General features: G+C 39.7%; 1 protein-coding gene across 2 annotated transcripts in view; it reads left to right on the forward strand.

Moving 5' to 3' along the window:
- gdpd5a (glycerophosphodiester phosphodiesterase domain containing 5a) overlaps positions 1-17,966 on the forward strand; it is a 48,069-nt gene extending 30,103 nt beyond the window's left edge. Inside the window, exons 4-16 of one of the 2 annotated variants that reach the window (XM_034684610.1) lie at positions 711-804; positions 883-942; positions 1,036-1,134; positions 2,242-2,335; positions 2,502-2,647; positions 5,596-5,678; positions 6,370-6,520; positions 8,149-8,379; positions 8,727-8,872; positions 10,860-11,007; positions 11,476-11,558; positions 14,243-14,355; positions 15,926-17,966. In XM_034684610.1, coding sequence (XP_034540501.1) covers positions 711-804; positions 883-942; positions 1,036-1,134; positions 2,242-2,335; positions 2,502-2,647; positions 5,596-5,678; positions 6,370-6,520; positions 8,149-8,379; positions 8,727-8,872; positions 10,860-11,007; positions 11,476-11,558; positions 14,243-14,355; positions 15,926-16,017 — 1,540 coding nt within the window. In that variant the 3' untranslated portion in view covers positions 16,018-17,966. The remainder of the gene's footprint in view (positions 1-710; positions 805-882; positions 943-1,035; positions 1,135-2,241; positions 2,336-2,501; positions 2,648-5,595; positions 5,679-6,369; positions 6,521-8,148; positions 8,380-8,726; positions 8,873-10,859; positions 11,008-11,475; positions 11,559-14,242; positions 14,356-15,925) is intronic. The other variant, XM_034684611.1, reaches the window with a different exon arrangement.
- The last annotated feature ends 468 nt before the right edge of the window (positions 17,967-18,434 follow it).

Raw genomic sequence — 18,434 nt, forward strand, 5'->3', positions numbered from 1 at the left:
ATGATCATGATTAAGCAGATATATTTTGAGTTCGAGTTGAGTTGAGAAACATTTGCGGCCATTTTTGTCATTCAGTTCTATTTAGGTCATTAATGCACTGATCCTCTGATCATTATTATTATTTAATTATTTCAGTAAGGCAGCTTCCTGATTCCTTTGCTGGCTCTTTTGTTTTTTTCTCAGGTCATTTTATATTTTTGAGAAAAGAGAAAGCTGAGATGTTGCCCATCATTGTTACTTAGTTGCACTAAAAAAAGTGAAGTGCTGTACATCTGTGGTTGCATTATTCTATAATCAATTTGTCATCATTTTGAAGCATTTAAGAGATGATTTCATGGATCGTCATAGACTACATGTCTTTCAATGTAGTCTTCCACTGAGAGGAACATATTAGACTATTTAGGAACTAAATTAGGAACTAAATTTAGACCGTCACACCAGCTTGATCATCACTGCAAATATCCTGGAAATGTCCTTGAAAATGATCTCTGGAAAAGAGTGAGAACCCTGTTGCTGTAAGCATGTTAAATTCAGACATTTTCACATGGGCTCTAATGCAGTATCCTTGACTTTCAGAGAAGCCTGTAGTGGCAATTGGAAAACTTCAGTTTAATCAATCTCAGCTTTAGCTTCATTTTTCAACACTGATGGTTGCTACTTGTTTTTAGCACCAGCTCTGATCAGTCAAACCTTCCCTCTTCTCCCTCCAGGTCGGTGTACAACCACTCTGGACATTGGAGCGATGAGACAATCCCGCTCCTGGCATCCACCACCATAGGATTCAGCTACATCACATTCTTACTGGTAACAGCTCGTTTTGAAACCTCAAACATTGACAAACTTACACATAATATAAAACACTGACTCTGGCTTCTTTTTCAGCTCTTGGCTTTCTTCCATATCTCTTTGGGTCAGCAGCTGAACCTCTACTGGGTTCACAAGGTGATCAGGTCTACATCTTACATGTCTGATGTGGATTTGCTTCTCACACTCTGTAAATCAAATCTGACTTGATCATCGTGTCTCTCTCCACAGATTGGAGTGTTAGCAACTCTTCTCACCACCATCTCCGGTATCGTGTCTGTTGATGAATTGTGGAGAGATGAGTGGGAAATCGTGCTTGTGTCACTGCAGGTTGAATTTTCTTTTTAAAATAAAACATAGTTTGCAAAATAATTTCCATTGTTACTTGAATCAAAGTTTAAAGTTGGACAGTGGGGTGTTCTTCTTATGACCATAGTGAGACCATGGGTGAGATCACCTACTGGTGTCTGTGTAGACTTTTTTAAACAACAATGGGGTCCAAGTATTGGAAATGCTGACTCAACCCTCTTTCGATCAACCCAAGCTCAGACAAAGATGTTTAGCCTCCTTTCAAACAGCTGGAAGGTGCCCACCTGAACATCAACGCAGCTGCACTCATATTTGAGCAAATTTGTGTATAAGTCTAAGCCTAAATAAAAACAAAACGAAGGCATTGTATATGATATGAATGAATAAATGAACTACAAGTTCAAACCAGTATTTGAACCAGTATTTGAACCAGGCCTTAAACGTGTTTGATTCTGCTGTAAAAAACAATTGCATTCTAATATGGGAGCCAATTATGATTTCGTTAACTTTTGCAGCCTCAAGTGGACACTCAAGGAACTGCATTTTTTCTTGCACTTCCGAATAGGCTCATTTTTTAAATTAAGTTAAAGTTGCTGGTTGGTTCCAACAGAAAACACACAAATATTCTGGGCGATATAAATCTCAGTGTTTATCAAAATATCAAAAGACATTATTTAATTTGTCACAAATTGCAGATTTTCATCCAATCTTGTCTATTTGTTTATGTTTTTTTATTATTGGGAAATATTCACATTGATACATTTTACTGGACATGCTTTGCAAGATTTATTTTTTATTACTCGATTCTTATCTATCTTTTGAACAATACTTTAGATCTATTTTAGATCTTTTTTTTTCTGCACTTAAAATATGGAGCAACAGCCAGCAGCAAGTTAGCTTAGCCTAGCATGTGTCCAAAAATTACGCCTGAATGTTGTAGACCCTGACAGTTTAGGTCTAAGAGGAAAGACACCTAAGACTCTTTTTGGAGCTAAGATTGTATGCTGATTATCACACTGTTTATCTATTCACAGAATATTATACATTGTTTTGATCTCCTAAAACGTTGTTACTGTCTCTATCTGTCCAATAAATAAGTGTTTTGCTGTATTTGTGTTTTGTTTTCAGGCAACAGCTCCTTTCCTGCACATCGGAGCTCTGACAACAGTCACAGCTATCAGCTGGTTGATAGCTGGATATGTGGTCCGCAGAGAGAGGTCTAGTAAGTGTTGAAAGGAATTTAAATCAAACATCCTGCTTTCACCCGCTTTCTGCTTTTGATTTATTTGGCTTACACAAATTTAAGAACTGCAAAAGAAATAATCAGTTCTACTGAGAATCACAGACACAGCTAAGCATTTCTTCCATTTGTCCTCTTCTTTTTTTAGCTTTCCAGGTGATGGTGCTGCTGATCTACACCCTCCTCCTCCTGGCTCTTTATCTAGCTCCACTCACATTCACCTGCCCCTGCATCATGGACCGACACAGCCTCAAAGCTCGACCTGAGGTCATTGGTCGACGAGGAGCTCCTATGGTGAGTCTGTTCTTTACCAGAGTACACTGTCTGATCCACTAATTGTTCAAATGGATCATGTGCTCAAGCGGTCAGAGCGTGACACTGCCAATAGCAGTCTGGAGGTGATTTCCTTCTGGCGTTCAGAAAAGATTAGTAAATAATAAACGGCCTGCATATTTTGCTCCATAGTAGGTATAATACATGAATATGTCTGGTTAGACTTTGAAATTAAGACAATTAGTGACAACCACATTGGTTATATCCAAAAGGCGCCATGTTAGCTTATCTGGTAGAGCATACGCCTTATTTCCTCCCTCATTGGCAGTCAGTTGTAATCTGAACACAGCATATTTATCTCTTGAAACAGATATGATATCATGCTTCAGCTAAAAACCCTTCTACATCCAGGACTTCCACTTCAATTAAAAGATCATCTTGGCTGGTGGTGTGTTACGAAGGCCATTCAGCATTTAGATATCCAGACTTATTACCCATTGCTCCTGGAGGCTACATTGTTGACAGACATTCAGGAAAGGGATCTGAGATCAGGTCAAGGCTGCAGGGGGTGCACAAATCACATACTGTAGGTGCAAGCAAAAATAAACTCAATTGATGCAATTTGTCAACTAATGCAAATTATTAAAACACTTCGACTCAATGTTTCCATAAGATGGTAGGCTTTTTTTAAAGATTGGTACCACACTAAGAATTTTGCTCAGCACTTAGCTGATTAAGCACTTTGAGAGCAGGTGTGGTCAAACATGCAACCCTCCCATAAGATGAAAAACATCTATAAAAACTTCATCCTAATTAGGACACTTTTAACTTACTTTTGTTTAACTATATTGATACACAGTTTGCATGATTTCAATGCACTAAAACTACTTCGAGAGGTTAAAGGCAAAGGAATTCATGTGCTGGACTGAAAAAACTTCAATGCATGCAACATACGTCACTTAACTAACCAATCCGATCCACTTTATTTATATGTCACATTTAAAAAAAAATTAAAGTTGACTAAAGTGCTGCACAGTGAAGTAAAATAAGTTCAGTCACATAGAACATAAAACATCTGAATCAGTCTTAAAGCTTCTGTCAGTAACTTTTTGTTGATTTTTGTGCCCCCTGTGGACAAAGAGGAACCGTGCATCTCATCCTGCTGCATATTAATGGCTGATTTATACTTCTGCGTCGAATCGACGGCGCAGTCTACGCCGAGGGTCCACGGTGCTCCCGTACCTACGCAGAGGCCTACGCACGTAGCTGACGTGCACCTCCTCCAAAATGTAACCACACGTAAAATCAACGCGGACCACAAGAACTGTGATTGGTCAGCTCGGTGGCTTGTATTTCCCGCATTTACAGCAATTCAGGAATCACGGACATCAGTCGCACATCGGCTGTGTATTTCATCTCCTCCTCTCTATTCTTCCCTGTAATCATGTCTGTATGATAAACAGTAACATGTATCAGCTGTAGATTAACATAACACGCTCTGAATCGCTGTGGAAAAGTAAACAGAGATCGTAGCGGGGCTGGAAGCAGGCGACCAGCTATCAGAGAGACCACACTGCCCTCAAGCATTTCGGTGGAGAATTGCTGCGCGACACGGACACACCGACGCACAAGTATGTTGGGCTCATGTCCGTGTCAGCCCCTGCGTAGGGGGAGACGCATAATTATAAATCAGCCTTAACAGTCAGATATAACACCCACTGAGAATTTTTTCGTACTCCTCACAGTGGTTCACAGACAGCAGAATGTTTTCTGTCATGTTTGCTGTTGTAGTTTGTAAAATGTCATTGTATATTTAGTTTCAACCAGTTACAATTCCTCACTGTGGCTTTAACTTTCTAAAGTGCACAAGTTGTTTGACTAAAAAGAAGAATTATTCAGTCAAACCAAATCGATGTTATTCTGAGTTTCACATAGATGTTGTCACCTGTCCAGCGCTGGTTTCACCCCATCCATCACCTCCTATCGCCAAACCCACGTTAACTTAATATACTTTATGCTACGTCACGTCAGAGCACCAGTGCAACAGATTTGAGGACAGGGTTCAGAACTGACACCAAAGGGGAACATACCAAGTAATATTTTATGCATGAGTGAGACTGGGCTGATATTTTATAAGCTTTGTGATCATTTTTATTCTTGGGACTTGTCACCTTATCATCCCATGCTGGTGTTCACAGACTGTTTGTGTGTGTGTGTGTGTGTGTGTGTGTGTGTGTGTGTGTGTGTGTGTGTGTGTGTGTGTGTGTGTGTGTGTGTGTGTGTGTGTGTGTGTGTGTGTGTGTGTGTGTGTGCATGCCTCAGCACTTTCTCCCACAGAGCAGTGTTGTTCAGAAACAGAACATGAGTCTGCTGTTATCAGGCTCAGTGAGCGTGAGAGTCAACAACCCACCAAACTGTCATTTCACAGCCTGGCGAGCAAATACTGTTCCACATGACTGCCTATAAACAAATGCAGAGATGTTCAGAGCTGTGTTCTCCTGCCCTCTGAAGACTCAGACTCACACACTCTCACACACACGGTCATGCACATACACAGTTAACACACACACAGTCCTGGCCATTTCTCTTCGGTGCATCTAGTAAATATTTAGTCTGACAGAGATATTTTGAGTCTTCAAATATAAATCTGTTTTAATCAACACTTCACTTTCATGTCCCAACTTTTTTTGTTACTGGGGTCACATTGGGACAGCAACATTTGAACGCAATGCAAAAGTGCAAAGGTGTGTTGGCTGTGGAACCTCAATACAACACTGTTGCAGAATCAAAATGTGTGGAAGGCAACAGTCAAAATAGATTAGTCACACCAGTGTTGACCCCACAAACCCTGCCGCACCATCATCAATCCTCTTAATATTTGTTTGTTTGTTTCTCTCTGTGTTGTGTACTACAAGTAACACAGTTCTGTAGTATACTGATGTGTCTTGTTCTTGTCCTCTCTGTCTCAGCTGGCTCCTGAAAACACCTTGGTGTCCTTTAACAGAGCGCTGCAGCACGGGGCCGGCTCTCTGGAGGCAGACGTCAGCATCAGGTTATTAAAGACGTCTTCATAACACTTTCACACAGGGTTTTTAGATCTGATGAACTCTGAGCATGCTCTGTTACTAAAGTTACTAAAGCTCCGTTTCCACCAAGCGGTTCCGTTCGGTTCGTCTCGGTACGGCAGCAGAACCGTGACGGGTCCCCAAATTACGGTCCCACTTTTTGGTACCCTTCTGTTGGGGTGCCAGACATACCGATCCGACCCCAGAAGGTGGAGCTAGAAACACTGCAGTCCGTTGATTGATCGAAACATTCGTCACTCCCCGTGCGACAGCTGTAATAAAGAACAACACATAACCCCGCCATGTTTAAATCTCCAGTGGACTTCGGGAAGATACCTTTTTCTGTTTGGAAAATGGCGTCAAGAAACATCGGCATCGGCATCCGGCTTACACGCTGCCCACCAAGTAGGGCACAGTCGGCTGTGGAAATGCAAACAGGATCAGGCGTTACCGATTCAACCTGTACCAAACTGTACTGATCCATACCAGACCGCTTGGTGGAAATTAGCCTTTAGATGTAGGCTGTTGTTGGTGTAGAGACATGGACACAACCTGGTAGAAAAGGATATTCTGCCTCTGCTATTTTTTTATGTTTTCTAGTTTCTAGTTTCTAGCAGTTTTGTTGAGTTCTGTAACTTTATCTATCTTTTCTCCAACCAAACATTTTGATTCTTTCAGTGTGGACGGCGTTCCCTTTCTTATGCGTGACAGCACCCTGAGAAGAACCACAGACATCAGTAAGGTTTTTCCATCCAGACAGTACGACGACGCCTCTTCCTTCAACTGGACAGAGATCCGCTCTCTAAACGCAGGACAGTGGTTTTTAGAGGTACTGACGTCTGATTGGCTCATGCAGATTTAATCAAAGTCCTCATAAATGACACCACTTCATTGGCATTAGACTTTTTTCAAGAAGACCTTTAGGAGTGAAAAGTCCGAAGAATCCTGAAGAATTGTGCTGGTAACATGTCGGGCAATTGAATGATTAATAAAATCTTTCAAATGAATCTGAAAGAAACATACCTTACATAAAAATAAATATTTTCAGATTTCACTAAGTTCTTTAAGAAATAAGTTAGCCTTTAAAACACTGAAGTCTTGCCACATTATGAGTTCTGGGTAAGCTCAGATGTAGAGCTGTTTATCTACCAAGATTAGCATTTTGATCCTGTCTTCAGGCAATCTATACATCATGTTAAAGTATCCTTTTGAAAGACACTGAACCCGAAACTATTCCTGAAGGTGCAGCCATCAATTAAAGAGTGTGTGCATGTTTACATTAAATTCTGATGGGCAGCCTGGCACCATGCAAATCGCCTCTGCTGTCAGTGTTTGAATGTGTGCGAGTGGGGGAAGCTGACATGTTGAGTAAAAGCACTTTGATCGGCAAAAGACTAGAAAAGCAATTTACCATTTAGGGAATATAAATGCAGTGAAACAGTGTTGAGTCTCACAAACTGAGGGTCTGTGATTGTAAGTGCTTTAGCTATTAATATCATATTGATGCAAAGTTAAAAAGAGAAAAGTTAGAAACAGAGTCAAAGTAAATGTCTCATATGTAAAATGTACATCCATAAAGTCCATTTAAAGTTGCAAATTATTCTTCATGTTGAAGACCTATGGTACTGTTAGTGTACTCAGGGCCTGATTCACAAAAGGATTGTGCACATCAGACAAAATGGCACGGGCTGTTTGCGAAACGGCCTGCTACACACTACCTACTAATGTAGTAGCCAGTAGGTATTGCCTACTACATACTGCGTTTGAAATTAGTATGTAGTATGACTGTTCTGTTTGATCTGTGTTGCAGTACACTGGGTCAGACGTCACTGAATTTCCGGTTTAGGAATGCGGAAATAAACAACGTCTAAGCTGATAGAGAAACTGCTTCTTTAGCATCACTTCTGATTTAAAAAGTTAGGAAGTGGTTTATATGGAATTTAATAATTTTCACAGCACCTGAAAACTAAATTCCCCCATCAAAAAACTAAGAGAACGAGCGCTGTGCATTGTGGGGAACAGTACGCGAGGCAGACTGGTCCGATGCATACTGTGAAATTTTCCCGAATCAGTAGACATCCAGGGAGTTTTGGCATACTGCAGATTTTGCTCTTGTTCACATACTACACACTACATATTGAATTTTAGCCAAATCACTACGTACTGCTAGTATAGTAGGCAGTTTCAAAAACAGCCATGGTCTTGATTCACGAAGCGCATGCAAAAAATTAGGTGCCCCACAGGTAATGTAGGGAAAACAGTGCCACTGTGATCCATTACGTATTCATTTGGGCAAATTGAGCCCCTTTTTAAGCATTTCAGATTCATTGGAAAAATAAAATACCAATTAACAAACACAGGTGCTAACAACTACATGCAGCTGGTGGTTGGTTCTATGCAGTCTTGGTGAATTCCCCCCTCAATGTCTGCCTCTTTGCTGTGTTCCCCCTCCTTTAGAGTGACCCCTACTGGACAGCAACAACCCTGACGAGTAGAGACAGAACACGAATAGCCAACCAGACGGTCTGCAGTCTGGTGGAAATGCTGCGTCTGGCATCCAGGGCCAACAGCTCTGCCCTTCTCGACATACGCAGGCCTCCACCAGAGCACCCCCGCCACCGGAGCTGGTTCATGGACACGCTGTGGGCCGTGCAGAAAGCAGGGATCTCCCAGAAGAGGGTGAGGACTGTAGGTCGACTATAATAATACTTTGATTATTTATAAGTGCTGCTTGTAGACCTATAAAAACATTTAATCATAACAACAAAATCAGCTGCCACTGGTGGCTAAATGCACTGATAGTTCAAAAACTGGTTCAGCTTAAAATACTGATCAGGCTGCAAACATTCCCTTTTTTTAATTTGATCATTATATAGCAGGGTTTATATCTACACATTATATCTACTAATTAATCTCAATATGAATTATTCTACAAGCAGCACTTCTTATCATACAAGAGTAGCATTTCTACATATAAAGAACCTGCTGCTGTCTGTCTGATCAGGGTCTTTCCTTGTCATATGTGTTTGTGCCAGGTGACGTGGACCCCCGACACCGACAGGGGGAGAGTGCGAGGGCTGCAGCAGGGTGCAAATGAGAAGCTGTCAATCAAAGAGATAAGACAGAGAGGAATCACGAGCCTGAACCTCCACTACAGCATGGCTAACCACGGAGACATAGAGTAAGAGCAGAGCCCCAAAGTCATGAAGGAGATCAGAGGGAGCTGATGTGGAAACTTCATTGAAGTACAACCACAAATCCCCAAAAGTTTAAACACTGTGTAAAATGTAGATTAAAAAACAGTTTATCTGATTTCAAATCCTTTAAACTCTATATTTCATTGAAAATAGTGCAAAGACAACATATCAAATGTTCAAATTAATCATTTTAAAGTTTGATGAAAAATATATTAATTTGACGCAGCAACATGTTTCCAAAAATGGGACAGTGACAACAAAACACTTGAACCTCTCCAAAATAACTGTGTTCATTTTCAACAGGTCAGTAAGATGACCTGGTATAAAAATGTTATTTCAGAAAAGTGTGTGTGCTCGGCATTAATAAAAAAAATCCTCCATGTTGTTTACTGATTTCGAAAAATTACTAAAAACAAACATTTTTGCCACAGTGTCAACAAGCAGAGGTGAAATATGCCGGACTCCTTTCACAGACATATGTGATCAGGTTGTCCTGGGCAACTCTTTCAGGTCAAGAAGTAACACACTTAGGGGTACTGACCAATCAAAATCAAGCATTTAACACAGCCTGGTCATAAGAAAGATGAAATAAACACAAATAATTAAAAATCTATGATTGTTTGTTTTTTGGAGTATTATTTTTTGCTAGAGATAGACTGATCAATCTTCACTTTTGAATAGTTGTCATCTGCTAATACCCGCTGCGCTCATGAGGCCAAATTAACAAATAATGTCTGCAGACACTGCAGGCAACCTCCTCAGCAAGGCTGCTTTGGAGCAATGTTCACGTCCCCCTAGATGGTTTCTCCCATAATATCAAATCCAAAGCAGTTACTTGCTGGAGTTTATTATAATTATGTTAAGGTGTACAGTGGAATGCAGTTTATAATATCAGTCATAATCTAAAATCTAAAGCATAACAATATGTATTTTTATATAATAATAATAATAATAATAATAATAATAGTTTATTTATATAGCAATTTTCAATACAAGTAACAAAGTGCTTTACAGTGGGCAATAAAAACAAGAAGAAGTGCAAAGAAAAATGAAGCGATTAAAAATCAAATGAAATAAAAGCTTAAAAACATACAAACTTATAAAACAGACCCTTAAAATCAGAGCTAAAATTAAATAAAATCACACAATAAAAGCTTTCCTGTAAAAATGTGTCTTGAGTAATGACATAAAACACGGGACTGACACTGCAAGTCTGATCTCCTCTGGCAGGCTGTTCCAGAGTGTAGGAGTCCTGATATATCATTAGTGGATTGAAAAAACAACTAAAACATGTTACTGGCTCAGTTAAAAATGTATATTAGGTTGTAATGTTTGTGGAATAATGGATGTTATTAGTATTCTATTGTTGTTTTTTCCTCAAATGAAAACAAATAAGAACCATGATATTGGCCTAAGGTCAATCTGCTCTTTAATTATTGGCTTCGGTATCGGCCGTTAAAAAACTGATATTGGTCGACCACTCCTTTTTATTTTTACATACCACTTGTATAACAGTTTGAAATAGCATTATAACATTCAGGTTATGATTTAATACTGAATATCAGCATGCTGTGATCAAAGAAGAGTCATGCTATTATTCAGTACTTCACTTCTCCTCGTGTGACGATGCTTAAATAACATTCTAACACTCAGACTGTAATCCACTTCCAAAGAATGAGGTGGGTGTCCTCAGATCAAATTTGGACTGATTGTGCTGCAAACAGACACAATTGACCCCACATCTATAATCCAGTCTGAAGGTTGAAATGGTGTTAAACGAGCGAGGGAAGAAGAGTGCAGAGAAAAAATAAATCAAACCAAACACAGAAAACTGAAGCTGTTCTAACTGGGGTTAGAATAATGTGTTCATAGTAAGAAGTGAGCGTGCTCTCTGTGTTGGGACAGCAGTGTCTTGGGAGCTCAGTCATACAAGTGTTGTGATGACATGTACTGTATGTTTCCTCTCCTCAGGGAGTATCTGGCCAATAATGTGAGTGTGATGGTGTACCCGGTGAATGAGCCCTGGCTTTACTCCATATTGTGGTGCAGCGGGGTGCACTCTGTGTCCTCTGATGCCCCCCAAGTCCTCCGAAAGGTGCCTTACCCCATCTGGCTCATGGTAAACAGTTATCCTCTCTAATCTGAAAGCACACACACACACACACACACACACACACACACACACACACACACACACACACACACACACACACACACACACACACACACACACACACACACACACACACATGCACACACACAAACATACACACTAAGACACAGACAAGGTCAAGCAGCGCAATGAGAGGACAGCAGGAGAGAGGACAAAGACTGACAAGGGCTCAGTGAGACTGGAGGGCAAGGATGCAGAGAAGTATGAGGGAGCAGACTTTAACTCAGCATGGTTTCACAGAAGGAGAGGATCATGGGAAACAGTCTGAGACATATTTTAAGGAGGAGGGCAGAAGTAAAAAGCAGCTGTTTCGTCTCAGTCTGAGCCGTGTGTTATCTTCAGGAGGCGTGTTTGTTCATGGTGACCTCTACTGGCTTAACTGTGAACTGACTTTCTCTCTCTCTTTTCTTGCAGAGCCATCACGCTTACAACTTTATCTGGATCACCTCAGATCTGGTCTCCCTCTCTGTAGTCATAGGGATCTTCTGTTATCAGAAGTAAGTGCAGACTGTGACAACACACCTCACCTGTCAACCGAGTTAATTTAATACATACCGTGTCCATCCTCCCAGCTTGGATATCATTAATGTATATGGATACGCTTTGTTCAAAGCATGTTTGTGATGTCTCGCTGTAGATGGTTGGCTGCGTGAGTGAAAAGGATGGACAGGCATACAGGGTTTTGGTTTCTCTTAAAACTGACAAACAGAGAACAACAAGTCTGCTGTTTTCTTTTCCCATCCTGTCACCTGTTTTTCTTTCGGCCAATCAGAATCAGAATCAGAATCAGCTTTATTGGCCAGGTATGCTTGAACACACAAGGAATTTGACTTGTGCTCTCTTTGTACAAGGCATAAGAATAAGACCTACAAATAAAAATAAAATAAAAATAATAACAATAACATCAGCTATAAATACAAAATAACAACAAATAGGCATGACTAATATGTACAGGCTAAAATAATATGATACAGTGCAGTGGTGAGTGGCAGAGGTAGTTTTTTCATTTAAAAAAATAGTAGTTAAATAATACAAAAAAATAGAAATATGGAATTCTGCTTGGAGAATTGTTGCATTGTATATTTACATGTATATTTACAGAGAGTATTGATCCAATCAGAGAGCTTTAGAATACAGACATCTACCTGTACAATCAAGTGGACTTTATCTCTCCCCAGCTGGAAATAAATGAGACTCTGTGGTGCCTTATCACTAAGGATGCACCGATCCAATCCTGGTATCGGATATCGGCTAGATTGGACTCAAAAAGCTAGATCGGATATCGGTGACAAAGGGCTGATATATAGTGCCGATCCATATGGCAGATCTATTCATCTCAGTTCTATGCTTTTCTGTGTTTACAACAGCCATTTGCATCTCCTACATCATCAGCACATGCTTCTTTTGCTAACAACTCAGCTGGAAACTTGCAACATGTGTAGTGCTAATGTTTCGACGGATGGCAGTTGCGCTGAAAAATATAATGGAAGCCCAAAGGAAGAAGTACACGTCAGCTGTAGCGAACTGCAAAGAAGCAAGACACCTTCTATTAATGGATTCAAAGTGTGAAAAAACGGACAGGTTATTGGATTTAATTGTTCTGGATCCTTTAAATGAAGGGATTTCAGTCTCTGGTTTAGCACTTGGAACCCAGGTACAGTTCACCATCAAGTCAGAAAAGCCTGAAGTTGCCAAAACATGATTCTATCCTCACATTAAGAAATAGAGATTGTTAAATCAATACCCGGGTCGGATCGGCTAGTATCGGTCTTGGCAGATACCAAAGCCCAGGTATCGATATGGGTATCGGGACCTAAAAAGTAGGATCGGTGCATCCCTACTTATCACCAAAATACTTTAAAAATGCACCTTCTTTAGAGGTGTAATCAAAACATACATGTAATTAAAGAAGTACATGAAGTAAACAAACCTTAAAAGAGCGTATTCATTAATTTTACTGTTACACAAACCGTGGCTCATGGACATGATTAAATAACAAGATGTCATGTTTATTGTGAATGTTTTTCAGAGCCCAAAGATGATTAATTTTATTTAAGCTATTCCTTTTTTGAAAATAAGTAAAGATTGAAACATCTAGATTGAAAAGTCAATCTAGATGTTCCGTTTCCTCAAATCTAGTGAAATAAATGTTTTTATTAAATTTGGGAGATCTGATCCTCAAAATTCAGGGCTCCCGATTCTTGTTTTATTCAGGAATATTAATTTCACTTTTTATCCGCACAGTTTGGCATAATGTGGTGTAGAATTACAGTGAATCTCTTTTTATTTATCTCTACGTTGGAAAAAAGATATGCTCCTTATCTGTAAGGAGCAGCATTCAGAACATATGAGTGGGTTAATAATGGTTTGAAATGCAGATTGGCTGAACTTGTTGGCGTGTTTTCTGAGCCTGCCCTGTCACTGAGTCTGACTGCAGCTGATCTGAGCTCTGTTCCTGTTCACTCTGCTGCTGCTCCTCTGACATTTTCACTCTGCGCACTCTCCTTTTTTCATGTCTTCTGTCGTCATGTTTCTCCTCTGTGCTCTAACCTCTCTGTGTCCTCTCTGTCCTCTCTTCCTCTTTCTCTCCCCTGACATTTTTACTGTGTCCTGCACTCTGCCTGATCTGCATGCGTCCTTCCTCTGCTGCCCCCCGGCGTCTGTCAGCTATCATATGATCAGGTAACTGCTGCATCTGCCTCGGCCTTTGTTCCTGCCTCCTCGTTTGTCCTTGTGCTTTTTTCTGCCCGACACCCCGAGGCTGTTTCCTTCAACTCTTCCACTGTACTTGTTTGTGTCTTGTGTATCTGTGTACATACCATTACATGTATGTGCTTTTAATGTGTGTCTGAGTCTTATCACTCAAAAACAACAGACTCTGTCACTATTAGCATTCCCCGGTTATGAGTTGTAAGTTCACTTTGACTGCTCAAACATTTTGAGCAAATTCGTTCAAATATGTCAGTTAAGTGTTTATCCTCAGCTTTACTGTTTTAGATGTGCTTCAGAAGCAGGAACAACACCTATCCCTTTCTTTTTGAAGAAATGATCAGTGATTAGAAACAAAGGTGCACAATGCCTGCCTTAAACAAGCTGTGTGTGAGCAGCTGTCCAGGCATACAGAATCATAGCCTCCATGTGGTTTTTGTTGATGGTTTTCTGTGTGTGTGTGCTGTAACAGGTGGAAGATGAGCGGGATGCAGAACTATAACCCAGAGCAGATCATGCTGAGCGCAGTGACACGTCGGACCAGTCGGGAAGTAAACATCATGAAGGAGAAGCTCATATTCTCAGGTGCAGCTTTTACTACATCCACACCTGGAAATAAAAATAACTCAAGCTGTAGCCGGATGCACAAATTGTGCAAATAAACATGTTAGAAATACAGAAATTGACTCTTGCACATTTAACTGTAATCAAAATAATATTTCCTTTAGAAGAAGCGGTTTAATTTAATACACACACCTTGGGATTTTCTCCTTGCTGAGAATTAAAGGCCAAATTCCACCAGATCCGTCTCCGGTCCGTCTCCGATCCATCACAGCACCGGATCTGATAGATTTCTATTCTAGTCAATCTGTTAACCCCTGCTGGATCCGCTCCGTTGTGTTCTGGCTGCGTCTCTGATCCGGCAGGTCGGAACGCAACAAATCAGATACGCAAGACTTCTATTTTTGCCAGATGCTGGAGCATGACGCATCAATTCAGCACAGAGCAGATGGAGCGGGTCAGGAAGTCAGGCACCAAAACAAAATAAAAACCTGGGTAATTTTCAGAATAAAAAACATTCTTTGTTATTGTTAGATCATTTTTAACTTAACTATGACAACAAAATGTCATTTAGAGCGGAGGCCGGCCTTAAGTCATCAAGTCAGAGGTTTTCAGAGGACTATAAAGACAACACGGAAGAGGAGAGGAGGAGGACAAATTTTGATTCTGTGACTACCGCGGGAAAACTTTGTTCACATGACTCCAGATGTCCGACGGTCCTGCTCCGTGCTGCTTTCCAAAAACGCAACCTGTGGGTGTTAACAGACAAGAGCGCACAGAGACAAACCACAGTGGATTGGAGACAGACAGGACACGGATCTGGTTGAAGTCCTGTGTAAAAGAGTGTGCTCTGTGGTTCACCACACATCTGCTGCAGAACACCATTTGAGCAGTTAGAAGAACAGCTGAGTCAGGTGCTGGAGAATTTTCATAAGTGGTCCCTTCAAAACAAAAGTCAGTTTTATCATATTATGATGAGACTGTAAATGCAACATTCACAACAGATAAAAAAAACTCTTCCCCTGTCTTCTCTTTTCTCCTAATCGTCTCTCTTCAAGACAAGTGCTTTTTTTCATTCTATTGTGCCTCCCTTTTTCTTCCACTATGTCTTTCAATAACACAAAACTAAAATTATTTGCCTAATTAAACTCATACCACTTTTTGGTTATGCTTTAAGAATTAAACATGTATATTGAGCATTTGTAAAAGAACATCACGTTAAGCCTCTGTGCAAGATCTGCAGCCTCTCAGTTTCCAGCCTCAATACCCATGTAGTGATCTGAGTGGGCAGGGATGCTGTGATAATGAGGCTCTCATTGGTTGCCTGAAAGTAATCTGAGGTCGGAGGGTGCAGACAATTTGAAACAAAAAAGAAGTGGATAAGGGGCTTGAAAAGGGCTTGATGATTCCACCACTTGGGGGCGCTAAAGTTTGACATCTTAAAACTCTTAATGCAGATGTTGCATGTTAAAGTATCTGAATGCCATCTGATATAGTGCTCAGACATGTGCTGCATTATAAAATTCTATCAAATCTTGTTTATTTGTTTGTTCATACAAATATTTAATATTTATGAACTGTTTTCTTTTTTCAGATATTAACAACGGACTGGACAGCACAGACGAGCTCTCTCTGTATCCTGAAAACGGGTATGCAAGATATACTCATGGAGGCCTCAGTCACTAAACACAACTCCCCACAGCAGGAGAACTGTGGATGTTAGTTTATTTCAGAGTTTTACAGACTGGATGTTGTTTCTTCATCGGAGGAAACTGACCTTTGAGTCAACAAAGCCTGAAGATGAAACATCAGATCTTCAGTGTGGATGATGAACTTTTCTTCAACTCATCAGTTTTCAAATAACTTGCTCTGGGCAGGTTGTATATAACATACTGTGTGTCTGATATAATGTTACTGTGTTTATATCTCCCATAATACTGCACAAGACTGTGTTGAAGAAGATCAGAGAAGAAAATAGACAGGAGCGTCTGTTATAATCAGGATTTTGTGGGTAATGAAGTCAAACTGTCAGTATCTGTGCCTGGCATTCAAACAGATCAGAAAAGGAACATTCAGTCAAAATATTAGTTTTATTATTATATTATTTTTGCATATTCAAATTGAATGTTGGGTTGATTTATTTATAAGTTAATTAATTATTATCATTTTTATTTCTGGCACAAAAAGTGAAAGTGTTACTTTATTGCTGACATTTCAACTTTATCCTCAACATTTCCACTTCACCTAAATATTTCAGCTTCAGTTTAAAAAGGCTTTTTTTTAAAAACCTATACCCCAACGAAGTCCTCTTTAAGACCAACAGTCTTATACTCATTCTTCAAAAATAAGGTTCTCTTTAGATTAACCTTTAAAGTAATTTCCTTACTTTCAATGTTGAACAAAGTAAGCATGTCACAGCTTGAACACACGGCTGATATATTTGTCTATTTTATCCTTTATTGGGTCAGCTGACAACACATGTCTCAGAGACATGATTTCAATCCGGAGAGGCTTCATTGTGAGTGAACCATCATTCATTTTACAAGTTTAAAAAGTGTGACAAATGTGTCAGTGTCTTTGAGGATTAGACTCCATCGTCATGTCGTCATGCACTCAAAGAGGTAGTGAGGTCGAGAGCAGGATAGGATACTTCCCTAGGGAGTCTGGACACTGGTGGTGGTGGTGGTGAAGGAAGGATGCAAGGTGAGATGAGGCGCTGGAGCTAGAACGAGGAACACAGGGGAACAGTTAGAATTTTTGGTAGCAGCAGGCTGATTGGTAGATATATATTGAGGCTAAATCTGATTGGTTTAGTGCTTGAAAGAGATAACACCCATAATTTGCTGGTAACTGAAGAACAGAGAGGGACTGACGTGAATGAATGATGACTTAAAGAATGAATGAATGAGTATGAAGCAATGTTAACTTACACTTAGCCTCCTTTTTCAAATGTTTTATTATAATTTTTTACCTTTGATCTGTTGATGGAGTGAAATTTGTGTTTCTCTTTTTCAACACGTCTTTGATTCCTAATTAAAGAAATAACAATTATAAAAATAAAAATAAAAAGTGAAGAATAGTTAGCTTGAGTGACTTTTGAAAAAGTTAAATTTTAACCACTAAATGCTAAACTTTTGTATTTTCCATGTACTTGGCTGGTGTTTTATAAATGTTAAAGCTGTGTAGTGTTCTGTATAACTCACTGATGTATATATGAGCTGTTTTGATTTTGTTTTTTCCCACATATTATTTATATATGTTTTACATTTGCATTTATTATTATTATTATTATTATAATGACTGATGTTTTGGACAGATACAGGCAAATGTAAAGACTTCTGTCCTTGCTGTTTGTTTGTCTGGGTGTGGGGGGGATTTAAGGGTATAATATCATCAATGATTTCTTCTTTGTCTCTGCCTCTCATCTGTCACAATACGACTGATTTAATATGTAGTTATATGTAACAACTTTCACATGGCTGCCTTTTTGTTACATGAATGGACTGTTAGAATATGGAGGGTTGTGTTTTTGTGTGTTGTGTTTTAACAGGGTCATGGATTGAAGATACATCTAGACTTTTAGCTGCAGACATGTTAAGTGTTCAATAAAAGTGATGTTTGCTCTTTAAACACTGCACAGGTTTTCTGTTATGTTATCATCTCTAAAAGCACTTAGCACTAAAAATGAATACTCAAGAAGTAGAAAACAGGGGAAATAGTTCAGAGGGTAAAAAAATCGGGATGTATTGGTTGGATTTTTGAATCTTTACAGCATGATGCTATTTGATGTCCACTTACGCAGTTTTCTTGCACCAGCAGCATCAGTTCAGCATTTTCAGCTCTCAGCATCCTCGATGTAAAAGTGCCCTCAGCATCAGCATCAGCTGTTTCTGCGCATGTGCTATTAGTAGAAAATAGTTCAACTTTTGGAACACCACCACACTCACCAATATCCTTTTGATAACTTACCAATCAAAATCAGGAAGGGGTGGGACTTCTGATGCCAACCTTGTCAATAACAACAGTGGAGATCCATAAGGGAGAGAACCTAACCCCACTCGTTTTTTCAAGGTAAAATTTCCAAATCTAGAGCTGTTGCTTGT

This window comes from Notolabrus celidotus, chromosome 5 (assembly GCF_009762535.1).
Source record: "Notolabrus celidotus isolate fNotCel1 chromosome 5, fNotCel1.pri, whole genome shotgun sequence".
NCBI classification, from domain to species: domain Eukaryota; kingdom Metazoa; phylum Chordata; class Actinopteri; order Labriformes; family Labridae; genus Notolabrus; species Notolabrus celidotus.